Here is a 13,615-nt window from a genome sequence, read left to right as displayed (position 1 = left end):
AATTAAACCTCAATTCTTATTACAAGATTGAGATATTTTATGTGTTATCCTTCCATTTAAAAGGTGGCATGATCTGTACCTGGAGGTAGTCCTCACACCCCCGGCACACTCGCAGAGAGGTGGGAGGGTGCTTGCTGTTGCCCTGTTGTCCACCATAACGTTTAAAGAGGACAGTGGGGTAAAGACGGCTCTGCAGTCAGGTCTCCACTTCCAGGTAGAAAATAGAAGTGGAACTGAAGAGTTTGATGGATAGAGAAATATTCTTCCTTTAAAGGATCATTTGGGGTAAAACTAATTATTGTAATAATGTCTAGCCCTGTTGTGATTTTTAGTACAACTTTAAGAACTACCTTTAATTTCTGAATTGAATGATGATGATGACAAAGATGGCAGTAATAGCTAATATTTATTGAATGTTTACCAAGTGCAGACAACTACTCTATGTTAAGTGTAATTATTCCTTTAATCCTCACAGTAAATCAGTGAGGAAGGTCCTATGTTTATGCACGATTTACCCTGAAGAAGTGAGGCACAGAGAGGTTAAGTAACTTGCCCAAGACCACACAGTTACGGGTGAATGAATCAGGAATAATTATTAAGGCCCTTGGATATGTTCAAGTTGTGAAAGGCACTATACAGAGTGCAAAAAAAAAAATTTTTGCTACACAGAAATCAGATTATAGGACATGCTAAGGTGTGTGGCAGATGTCATAAGAACAGCACGAGCCACCGAAGACACACAGCGTCTGCAGGAGACCTTGAAGGCAGTGTCCCTCCAGTTGGTGTGAGGGGACCACTTGTCTTAGATTCACCTGGGTTTTTCTTTAATGCAGATTACTGGGCTCCATCCTAGACTTAGTAAATCTGAACATGAGGGTTGGAGCAAAGGAATATGCTTTTTAAGTAGTAAACTCTCCCCCCCCACTTCCAAAGGTGGTTCTGAAATACATATAATTATGAGGCTACTGCCTGAAAGGATGGATCAATTTGGATGAAACATGATGGCAGCTTTCCCACAGGGCGACACCAGGAGCCAAGATCGGGGGGGCGTGGTTTGTTAGGTGGCATAAGGAGACAGGTCTACCGGGAGAGTGATGAGCAGAGCAGAGTAAGGCCAAATAAGGCTGTCAAGGCCAAGTTTAGGTAGGACTCCGGAAACGAGGAGAATTTAAATTTAATGAGGAAGTAGCCACAAATATTCATGAGCAAGAAAGTAGCCTGATGAAAAAATTAAGGAAAATTAATTTGCAAATTAATTAACTCTTATTTTACAAATTTTACCGTAACAGTTTTTTAGAATATTTTCTTACTCTCTCATAAACGTCTTTATTTCTTATTTTGTCTTTCTGGTTCTGGATCTCTTACAGGAAAGGAATATATTATGTTCATAAATGTCCTCAAAGAATCTGAAGTTTTCCTCAAAAGGGCTGTAAAAGTCAGAGACTACATAGTTTGAAAGCCAAGAGTTAAGAAATAGATGTATCATACTGCAGATCCACAGGTTTCATGGAACAAATCTGTTTCTTTTTTCTGCCTGTGACCCTCATCCCTTGTTGGTGGGCGGTTAGATTGGGGTGACCTCCACAGAAGATAGTGTGACAGTATCTATCAAAATTTTTAATGTATATTCCCTTTGATTCAGTAATTCTACTTCTATGTAGAAATGCTCACACATTTACACAGAGGTTTACGATAGTACAGTGATGTCATTCAAGGTCTGAATTGATAAAATAGCGGAAACAATTTAGATAATCTATCAATAAGTATCTGGTTATATAAAATAAGGTATGAGACATAGAATATTATGTGGCCATGAAAAAGATTGCAAGATTCATAGTTCATGTGTTAATATGGAAAGATCTCTAAGATATATTTTCAATGAAAAAAGCAAGATGCAGAACAGTAGGTTTACTGTGCTACAGGATGCATGCTCTACATTTGTGGAGAGGTGGAGCTGGACGACACTGAGAGGTTCTAATGTTAGAGGAAGACCTTCGCTTCAACCTTTTAATATTTTGTACTGTTTAAACTTCGACAAACTCTATCACTATAATTCAACCTTTCTGAGTGAATTAAACTGTGTAGCGTCATTAAAAGCCTGCCAGTAAGGTATTCTCAGGTGGAAAATCCAGAAGGCATTACATGCATGCATGCGTGTGCTCACTGTAAGTACATCTTAGGAAAGGGTTAGAATTATGTTCTTTGTCTGTTACTTTTAGCCTGTGTTCTCATAGTGTTTTTATTCAGTCATTCAGTAAATATTTATTGAGCATTTTTCTTAAAGTAAATTTCTAACTTGGGCCTGGGAAGTTCTTTAGAACCATAGGCTTTTAAAATTGGAAGGAACCTTGAAGATCGATTTCCTCACGTTTTAGGCAAGAGAAAACTGAAATCCAAAGGGACATGTCCGAGGTCGCACCCCCATTAGCAGTAGAGCCTCAGGGAAAACCTAGACCCTTGTGTGCTGGTCCCCTGTTCTCTCTGTGCCACCCTGGGTGACGTCAGAGGACAGACTCACGTGGGTTTGTCCTCATCCTTCTCCTTCAACAAAAGTAAAGTCAATTCAGGTCCTTTTCAGTAGATTTGTCTCCTCAAACGAGCAGCTCTGGAAAGATTTAGTGGTAGCAAAAATGCAGACTCTTTAATATTAAACATTTAGAGGAAACGGAAATGTTCTGAATTTCTATTTTTTCTATTAGAAAGTAACATTTTAATTTATATGCCACCAAGTGTCCACGAGGTTTATGCTCTAAATTTCATTCACACACTTTTACCTACAGTATTAATAACTGGTATTAAAGTTGTGTTTAGTAAGCAGGGCTGAAGGAAGCATCATATTAAAAAAACTGGTTTTGTGGGATGTATGTCCCCTAAACTGAGGAAAGAACATCTGTATGTAAAGAAGAAAAGAATTCCATCACTGCATGATATTTTTCAATTGCGTATTTTCACTCAGCTTTTGATGGTAAGTCTTTCATAACTACACTGAGCTCTTCGGACACAAGATCGCCCCCGTATTTGGTCCCTCCCGTTGCTTTACAACTCTGTGTGACACACCTGTGAGGCATTTACCATGTCCCTTATCAACCATCAATCTTGGGGATTTTCTCCCAAATCCTTAATGCTTTCAGAGAGCCAATGCAATGCTGAAACAAATGTAGTCGCAGACGTTCCATCTGGAGGATATCACATTTTTTAAAAAGAGAGACAGATGGTCTGTTGGTTTTGAGGACATTATATCAATATCAGAACGGAGACCAGAGCCCGTAATGTGTGCGTTACTCTGGAGTCATGATGGACCCCACTAGAGGGCTGTACGGGTTCCCAAAGAGCAGAATTCAGTGCCCCTTCTTCCTCCTCATTGTGAGCATGTTACATTAGGCCGAAAGTTAACAGCAGTACTTTTTTCCTGACAAGTGAGGAAAGCAAAGGCTGTGCCTGGTTAATACAAAACCAGAGGACTCGTAGTTGTTCGATGCGGGCATTTACACGGCCCTCACCGTTCCAGTTTTAAACCTGCCTGTGTTTGAACCCCCTCCTCTTTCTTCCTGAAGCTGCGAGGGAAATCGTCTGGTTGGAAAGAGAAGAGCGAGCCCGGCAGCACTATGAGAAGCACCTGGAGGAGCGGAAGAAGAAGTTGGAGGAGCAGAGGCTGAAGGAGGAGCGGAGGAGGGCCGCGGTGGAGGAGAAGCGGAGGCAGAGGCTGGAGGAGGACAAGGTGAGAGGCGGCCGCCGCTTGGGGAGGGGAGGCTCGCCCGCGTCAGAGACGCAGCAGACTCCCTGGGAACTGGCTGAGAAGGTGCCGGGATGCCGAGCAAAACCATCAGAGGACGCGGCTTCACAACAGCCCCCGTGTCTGGGCTGGTTGGGTGTGGAAGTCAGGCAGAGAACGGTGTCACTGTTGTTGCCGTTGCCACAGTGCCTGTAGAAGCCCGTTTCTGTGGTCTAGATCTGTAACTCTCTGTGGAAGTATCAGGACCACGCCAAGTAGTTGGGTTTCTGTAGGACTTCACCATTGACAAACATGTTCACATAGATTCTCTCATTTAACCCTGACTCAGCACTTGAGTAAGTGTTATATATCAATTTTTGCAAACCTGGACATTTAGACTCAGCGTGGGTCAGTTACACAGGTCACACAGCTCACTAAGTCATGGGGTCGGGATTACCCACGTCCTCAGATTCTAAATTCCACTTTTTAGATGTGGTACCACATGTATTGAGCATGTTTATGCTAAGACCTGCACTGCCACGCTTAGGGAGCTGATGAAAGGATCGCAGTCCAGCAGTAAATAATAAATGCAAAAGGCTGTATCAACGGGGACCTAACAGTTGCAGTGACCCTCCCAGGTTGATGTTGTTCTCACCTAAGATAAGGTGTAGACGTTCAGGGAGACATGTAAGTCGTACCTCTCGCTGCACGCCGCCCAAGGTGAAGAAGCCTCCGGCAGCCAGGCCGACTCTAATCACTCAGCTCCTCCCTTCTGTTTAAGGAACGCCATGAAGCTGTGGTCCGGCGCACGATGGAGAGGAGCCAGAAGCCAAGACAGAAGCATAACCGGTGGTCGTGGGGAGGCCCCCTCCACGGGAGCCCCCGAGCCCGCAGCGCGGGTAAGCAGACAGTGACTGCTTTCAGATCACGCTTCTTTCCTGGACAGTGCAAGTGGCTCCTTTTTTCGAAGTCTGTGTTTGCAAAACAAAAATCTTGCTGAAATAATTAAACTACAATCACAGATACTTCTAGTGTTTGAGGATAAGAGGGTGATGGAGGTAAGCAGATAGGTTCTCTCCCTTAACAGGGCTGCTTTTCTCATTTGTTACAAAGTTCCTTGAAGAGAGAGAAATCTATGCAATGTTTCCAAATAAACATGCTAGTTTCAACTCTGCATTATTTTAAGTAATTCATTTGCATAAGAGTTTCAGGATTATGGAATAGGTTGACCAGTTTTATCTTTTTCTCTGGAAGAATCATAGTACTATTGACAGATCAAAATCAATGCTATGAGCTTATATTCTGACCCTAAAGTGTACGCAGCACTAATGCTCTGCGAGAAGCAGTGCAGTTGCTGAACGAGAATGGTAGGTGTCGAAGCTACTCTCGTGTTCCTGACGGGACATAATCATGCTGCAGTTAGGACTGAGGGAAAGGCTTCCTTTTTGTCCTGTGCATTCAGTACACCTTGAGTTTTAGACACCGTGTCAGTTCTTCAGTTCTTTTTTATTTGTGTGAGTCTAATAAAATTTTTTTTTTTTTTAGTTTACTTTAAAAAATCGTTGTCTTACGTTCTGTCCCCAGGTGGTTTTGTTGAGTCATCATTCACCTTTCTCGATTTAGCAGGCCTGGACCACCACGTCACTGCTTTCGGTGGTACTAGAAAATCGGGTACTGATGTCCCTGTGGTTGCCGACTGCCGCCCTGTAGCTAGACCCCAGGCTAGGGCCAGCGCGTGGTAGCCGAGCCATCACCATAGTCACCGCATGCTTCACGTCCCATTGCATAGACCTAGATCTGGAGGGCACAGTGTTTCTTAAGTGGGATAATAAAACTCAGGTGACTTAAAGGTGTTGAAGTAAAGCAATTTCATGTAGTATGTTTACTTTCTCTTGAAATTATCATTTTGGATAAAACCTTAAAACAATATTTTTTAGTTAAATTATCTGGGATCCAAGCTTATCCAGTTTGGCTTTATGTCCCCCCATCAGCACTGCTGTTGCCACTTTTAGCTTTACTCTAAATGTGGGTTTCTGTTCGTTTGCTCTGTTCTCTTTCCTTCCCAACATTGAGTGTATCTTCTGTAACTCCTTTGTTTTAAAAACTCTAAAAGCAGATTACCACAGTGTACTATGACAGTGAACCGACTGAAAAGCACTTTTTTTCCTTGGCTCTTCACGACCCAGTGGTTTGTGGTGGGGCCCAAGTCAAATCTGTGATCGTAAAGATCATTCACGAGTGAGATTTCATCCTTGGGATAGTTCTCCATATCTGTGCCATGCAGAAAAGCTGTCCTGGTATATATTTTTATAACCTTATTTATTTTTTACTTGGCTTCTTGTTTTTCACGTGTGCCCAAGTATACTCTGTTACAGATTTTCAAACGATTTTGAGGGGAAATCAGATGGCTTGGCTTTAATCCTTGCTTCCACACCCCCAGTTGACTGTTTGACCTTTCTTTCTGCCAACCAGAGCAAGAGAGACCAGTGCTGTGATTGTGAGCTGTTGGATAAATCTGTTTTTATAAGGGCTGAGAATTAGAGAAAATTGCTGCTATACCAGAACAGAGAAGTTAGAAAATAATGGGATTTGCTAAAAGGCTCAAAGGTCAAGATGATCTGCTGTGACCTTGAGAGGGGAGACCAGGTCTCACTCGTTTTGATGCCCCTGACTTCACACAGCGCCGGACTCATGATGGGCACTGAGTCAGCGTCTGCTGGCCAGCAGACGATCCTAGAATTAGACTTAGTCCAGATTATGTCAGTGCTGTCTACTTGCACACCACCTAGCACTGGTCTGTAAAACTTCATACCATTTTAACTGATTCTTCATAAATCCTTTTGCGAATTTGTGTTTTATTCTGTGAGAAAAAGACAGGATTGAAAATTATTATATTCAGTAATATAATAAATACCTATTATACCTTCATAATTTTAACCCTTCGGGGTAGGCCTGCATGTAGACAGATGTCCCCCAACTAAGGCGTGTCATAGGAAGCAATATCAGAAAATGTACTGCTGTGAAGTCACCTGGAAGTGACTGTCATTGTGCCCTGAACCTTACGTTTCATCGCTAGGGTATTCCTTTTGATAGTTTGACCTAAATCTTTTCTTACGTTAGGATTGCCCTAAGAGCCCATCAGTTAAGTGTAAATTTGAGTCACGGAATGACGTTTGGTTTTTTTTATTAAATTGCTTCGACCACACAGGTGAGTCTCAGAAGGTGGGGGTGTCTCATGTTGGGGGAGACTTGTTCATCCCCATGCACTGTAAAAATGGCCCAAAATGGTTATTCCATGGTGGAAGTTTACTGTACAGTTTTTACTACCAAGGTTAGGTCAGACCAGAGGGAGCTGGATTTTGAAGGCATCTCCCACAAGGAATATTTTGGGTTGTTTTTAGTTTTAGAAGCAGCTTAACAATAGAAAATAAAACAAAATACAGCAAAGTGCCTTTAACCTTGGCTCTTATAGGTCAGAATGTCTACCTGCCTCCTAGATAGGTATAATAATGAGACTTCAGACTTAATGATATGCAGTTATTTTCAGGGAATGAGATTTGTGCTAATGAGCATGGTTACAGCTTGGTTCCATGTACGGACAGCAAAGTAACAGCTGACTTGTGCCTTTTATATGGCTGTTATTTCTCTTCTGACTTGAACTCTTCTGACGTGAAGAATGATGCTAAAATTACTCAACTGCAGGATGAACAGTCATATTATTCATAAATGTAAAGAGAGAGAATTCTGATTTTCTTTGTATTGCCATCAGTTTGTTGGCACATCTGTGGGCTGATTCTACGTTTGTAAACTACACTAGACTCTGTGTTATAGGCACAGAGGTGTGCTTATTAAAAGACTTCTAAAAAAAAAAATGCTATGGTGGCCATCCTTTCCACACCTGCAGAGTTTCTTTTTCTTTCTTTCTTTTTAGTCTGTTTTAATAGTGAACTTGAATGCCAGGTGAAATGACCCTGTAAGCCAGGGTATCAGCAGGTGCACAGACCTCTCGTTCTTTTTGTGCAAGGGTTTGCATTCTGTTTTACCAGCACTGTTACTGCCCGGAGTTCGACTCGGGACATGAGGAAGCCTTCGCCTGTGTGGTCCTCCTCTGCTCCACAGTCTGCCTCCATTCTTTTAGTTGCCCTCCGTTGCCATCCTTTGCTCCTCAACCATTTGTTGTGTGTTATAATGATATGCTTGAATTTCCCTGGCTGACAAACTGGTGAGCTCAATTTTATTTTATCATGTAAGAAAAATGAATTTTATTTCTAGCCTTTAAGTTACCTTTAAAATATCCACTTAGAAAACTGTGCTGTTACAGAAGATCTAGTAATAGAGCTGAAAGCATCCAGTCTTAGTTTTTCCTTCCATCAGTGAGCTGCGAGATTGCAATCCTGCATGCTGGCTGTCAATTAGCGTTATCTCCGTTTGTTTTAGATCCAGACAGGCGATCAGTTTCCACCATGAATCTTTCGAAACATGTCGATCCCGTCATTAGCAAGCGGCTCTCCTCTTCATCTGCAACTTTGCTAAATTCTCCAGATAGAGGTACAGTCAAAGGAAAACAAAGTGTTCTATTATTTACTTAATGCTTTTTTTTTCTGGATGTTTACAGATAAAAATAAGCATCTGAAGTTGCTTTCCCTACGTTTCTTAAATAGGAAGAAAAAAACTTCAGAGTAAAAAAGCAATAAACGGCTGAGCAGCATTTTCCTTGCGACGAGAACGTTTCTCATTTTAGACCTTGGCTGAGTGATTGCGTTTAGCAGTGATGAAAGCTTCTCCCAACTTTTAGTAATGAGTTCACAGCTCCAGAATCACCCGCTTATCCACCAACATGCAAATAATCTTTGTCGTGAACATCTGTTTTACTTCAATCATACTGTCTGACTTTCCATCCGTACTTTGGGAATTCCAGGCTTCAACCTTCTAAAACCTTTTAAAATGATTCGTGTTGGTAGATTTCATTTTGCTAATTTACTTCTCATTTAACCAAACCTTTCTAACTGCATTTCTTGTGTGTGTGATTGCTTTTTGGTGTCCGTTCATTTACTCTTAAGGGATTTGGCCTAACTTCAAGGATAGCATCATTTAAGCCTCCTAAAAATTTTAATGATCACAGTTCTCCAATTAATGTTGTATTTGAATTTTGAGTTTTATTCATCCTGTGGATTTACAGTACATGAATGTTGAGTTATTTATAAAGTGAAAGTTTTGTTTTACATATTTATATATCATAGAAGGAAAAATCAAGCTTTTAAGATAAGCTACTTGTTTTTAGATAACGGAAATGATTTTAAATTAAAAAAACCAAAGAATGGGCCGGCCCCATGGCTTAGCTGTTAAGTGCGCGCGCTCCGCTGCTGGCGGCCCGGGTTCGGATCCCGGGCGCGCACCGACACACCGCTTCTCCGACCATGCTGAGGCCGCGTCCCACATACAGCAACTAGAGGGATGTGCAACTATGACGTACAACTATCTACTGGGGCTTTGGGGGGGCAATAAAATTAAAAAAAAAAAGTAAAAAAAAAAACAAAACAAAGAATTATGTGTAATATAAAAACACATACTCTTTAAAAGTAACAAATTGTGGTTACTCTGAGTGCTTTATTAAGAAACTGATTGGGAAAGGTCAGTGTTTATAGTCTTTAAAAAGAATGTAATGTGTGCATGTTCTGATGTGTGTATGTGTATTTGTGTATTTTGTATAAAAGTTATGGTGTTATTGTGATGTATAGTATTACATGTTGATGTTATTTTATAACAGATCTCTTAAAGCAGTAAATGTTTGAACAACTTTCTATTCTTGCCTTTAACCTAAATCATTCCTTTTTTTTTTTAACCTAATTTGCCTAAATCATCGATATTAGACCTGTAGTCAAATTAGGGGCCTTTTACATGTTAGAGAAAAGAATTATGAATTAAAATTCCTTTCATAGCCTTTGTTTTCAAGCCCATTCCCTTAATATAATGTACAATGTAGCGTGTGAATTATGTTCTTACACTTGTCTGGTCATCTTTTCTTTGGAATTGGTCACTTAACACTTTAGTTTCACACTTTTGTGAACCTGGGTCTAAGACAAACTACAGTTGGGATTTTACAGCACTTTCAAGTTAAACCTTGCTTACTGCCTCCTACAGTCCTGTAGCTGAAACTGGGGAAGACTGGGAGTGGGGAGATGGGCCATAAACCAGACAATCCACGCTCCTGTGGAAGGACAGTGCTGTGTCAGCAGAAACAAGATGTCTTATAGCTTCTGCGTGATGGCATCTGATAGGATATGCTTAAGTAATAGGATCTTAGAACTGGGAAAAATTTGTTGGATGGCTCATCTACTCCAGTTGGGGTAATAGAGTCCCTAAGAGGTGAAGGACCTGACTTAATATCCTATAGGCTGATTTGGAGAAGACAGCCTAGAACAGAGACTCCTAGCTCCTAACCCATGTTGTTGCTACACCACATCCTCCATTCTCACCTTTGTGGATGTGGACGTCCTTCCTTAGATCAACCCTTACTCCGTGCATTCTTCCTTTGGGTGAGGTTAAGGGTCAAGGGAAGTTCAATAACAGGTTCATAGCTGGGGCCGGGAAACTGCCCCTTGAACCATGGTGCAGGCCTAGAAAACCCAATACGAAGCTGGACTATAGGACAGGAGGGAGAGCACTAAATTTGGGAGTTCTGCTTCTCTGCCCGCTTATCAAAAGAACTGTGAACCACTTCCTGGGTCTAACGGGCAAGGTCAGCCTGGAAGGAAGATTTGGTTCCTCCAGGGGCTCCCATGTGGTCCAAGAAGCAATTTTTTTAAGTCAGGCAAAACCGTCAGTAGGACAGTGAGAGGGCTGGGCTGTTAATGAGAATAGACATTCTTCTGAATTTGAACTTCTCTAATTTAGAAACTTAAGTAGTTTAGTTAGTTTATTTTCTTTTCTGCTATTTGTTAGTTATGCTTTATAACCAAATTGGAAAGCATTCTTATCAAATTATTAAATTAGAGGCTTTTACAGACTAATCAGAGAGTATACACCAGTACTAGATTGTCTGAGCTTTCTCAGCCCTCAACACAGGCCTTAAAGCTGGTATTAAGTTGAGGCTCTGATACTGTCAATGTCTACAGTCGGCTGGGATGCTTACTGGTTATTACAAATACTGAAACATTTCCATCCCAGTTGGTAAATATCCACCTCCCCGAGCTGTGCTTCCCTGGCCTCCAGAGCCACTGAGTGGCCTCCATTAGCTTTGTGCCTGTGCCCTACTGGTTTTTAAATATTCTGATGATCACACCTGAATATAGTGTCACATTGACTGATGAAATGACCTCAGTTAGAGGAAACCTCTGATTACCAAAGGTTTCTATAACCGTTGCAATAGAGAGAATATTGCCGCTGGAAATTTTTGCATTTAGAACGTGTTTCTTATTATCTTAAGCTACCTGCCTAACCAGCTCTTTTCTCAAGGAAGAAGAATAGGGAGTTTGAAAAAAGTAAGAATGAATTTGCCTACTCTTTGCTTAAAATTGGCCCCTCCATTTTTTCCTGGAATCTAGACCAGAGGACATAGTGGTAGAGACCTCAAGCTGAATTCTGCCCACATGTTCTGTTTGACTTGAGCACAGTTTTTGTTCTTGTTTTAATTTGAATTAATTGCTGACATTTAAAAAAATGGAAGATTCATTATTATAACATTTGGGTTTCCTACTTCTAATGAAAAATGAGGATCTGGCAACACTTGCCTGATGTCTGCGTGGCACCCATCATCTGGAACTGAAATAGCGGCTTCCTGCTCATGGAGAAGCGCGGTAGTACAGACACCTGTGGTGTGTGTTTGCCTCCTCCGGTCCAGACGATCTGTTATGGGAATTGTCAGTATCTCATTTTTAAGTACTTAGATCAATACTACAGAGTTGTTTCATGAGAATTATCATCTCTTCCTTCAGGAGCTTATCATCTTAAAATCAGGCCCCTGTAGGTAAAAAATTAATAATAATAACTAATTCTCCTGTGCTAACCTTTACTAAAAGGCTGTCTTATGGGAGAGATCTTGCTCAGGCCATAGTTATGAATGTGGTAAAAATAGAAATATGTTTCTCCTAGCAGAATCCTTCACAGTGTCTGAGCTATAAAACAAATCTCTTTGGATTTGCTTTAAACACAAGTCAAAGAGGGCTTTTAATGATCTTCATTTGAGGCAAATTCTTTGGTTGATTCCTTAAAAAGACTCTCAAAAATAAAGTAATTGAACTTCTTAATTGAGGGGTAAAAAGACATTGTTTTCAATGATAAACCATCTCTTCAGTTCTAAGCTAGTCATCCTTCAGAGTTTATCTAAGAAAAGGAAGCATTCATCTCTTCTTCCCTTTCTCACCTACAGAAATTATAGTTCTGTGGAAGATTTTCAGTTAATCCTAATCACTTTTCTCCAGTGATTTTATTCTGTGAATGTATTCTAATTTTAGGTTATGTTATACTCCGTTGTTCATACACACATGCACACTCTCTCTCTCTCTCTGCCATCCCATAGTTTATAGTAACTCATTGTGCATTCTATGGTTTGTGTGACTATTATAATAGTTTTATAACAAATCTTTTTATTAATGTCTTAATGTCAGATAAGATTTGATTTAACCGTGAAGACTCTCCTAATAAACAGAAAATCTAATGAACAATTCACTAATTCTTAAATTTACCAGAGCCTTGATCAAAATAGTCACTCTTTTAAAAAAGTCAGATAATTAAGGTACTCATTGGAGATTGGCACTTCCTTCCAAATAGTACGAGCAAATATTTTCTGTAACAACATTAAACATTAAGTGGCTTCTGTTAGCTAAAACTGATTTCCTAGAATTTAAATGTCATGCCTTTAGAACACGACATATAAAAGACTGTTGTAAGAATGGCTGCTCCTGAAGCAGAGGAACTTGCATCTGCTGTTGATGGTGCAGAACAGAAGTGGCCTTGCCAGGTTTAGACAATTGTAAAGACTTTTATAAGTGACTCGTAAGTGTCTAAAATAGAGATGGTATATGGTCACTTTACTTTAGTGATATTTGTAGGATTTCGCTTCTTTCCTGGTATTTTTGGAGAGTAGCTTCTGTGTTTTCGTGGGCCATCACTGGAAGCTAACAGTAAAGGCGAAGTAATTTATAATTGGCATGCATTTCCTAACAGTAGTCTTGGCAAGCCCCAGTATAAATTGGGCCCATACTTCACTGCATTACTTTAAATTCATTTTCTAGATTGTTCACACACCCACTAGTAATCTCCAATATTATGTTTATACTGGATTTTGGCTTTTCTGCTTAATTTTATCTTGCTTAGCTTTACCCTTCTCCTGCACCAAAATTTTTATTTTGTTGCCAAACAGGGAAAGAGCCTGGCTTGCTGAGTGGAAAAATCAAAAGGAAATCCATACAGAACGTTGCATGAGTCCTCTTTCATTTTATTGTATCTAACTTCGCCCAGTTGCCCAAGTAGCAATTCAGGGAGATCTAGCAAAATTTAATGGAGACCCTTTATGAGTAAACATAGATATACATCCAGTCTTGCACTGACCTGCCCAAGCCTCCATTGGAGTTGATTATTGGGGGCATGTAGGCCCCCTGGCTGAGGCGTGTGCCCTCAGTCCACTGCCCGTGCAGTGGGCAGACGGTATGACTGGACCCAGCGATATGTCCCACCCTGTAGTGAAATGGTGTTTCTGTTTTGTTACCTGTTGACTCCTAGAAGAGGGCGGTTAGCAAAATCTGCGCCCATAAAACTAATATAGAGCCTGCCACAGCCTAAACATCTTGAAGAAAGTTCCCGTTATGGAACAGCTGCTCCTCTAGGCGGGCTCGTGTTGCCCTGACTCTCACCAGCTGTCCTCCCTGGAGACTGGAGAGCCTGGTCTCTCCCGAAGGCCTGGCC

General features: G+C 40.9%; 1 protein-coding gene across 4 annotated transcripts in view; it reads left to right on the top strand.

Annotated features, from left to right (window-relative positions):
- Positions 1–13,615, top strand: part of MAP7 (microtubule associated protein 7) — a 172,459-nt gene that overhangs the window by 128,364 nt on the left and 30,480 nt on the right. For 3 of the 4 annotated variants that reach the window (XM_087444163.1, XM_087444165.1, XM_087444162.1), the window contains exons 4-6: positions 3,555–3,718; positions 4,494–4,611; positions 8,150–8,260. In XM_087444163.1, coding sequence (XP_087300289.1) covers positions 3,555–3,718; positions 4,494–4,611; positions 8,150–8,260 — 393 coding nt within the window. The remainder of the gene's footprint in view (positions 1–3,554; positions 3,719–4,493; positions 4,612–8,149; positions 8,261–13,615) is intronic. The other variant, XM_087444164.1, reaches the window with a different exon arrangement.

The sequence above is a fragment of the Ceratotherium simum genome, chromosome 19 (assembly GCF_057802395.1).
Source record: "Ceratotherium simum simum isolate JZ-2026a chromosome 19, ASM5780239v1, whole genome shotgun sequence".
Lineage (NCBI taxonomy): Eukaryota > Metazoa > Chordata > Mammalia > Perissodactyla > Rhinocerotidae > Ceratotherium > Ceratotherium simum.
This window is presented reverse-complemented; position numbering and strand designations above follow the sequence as displayed.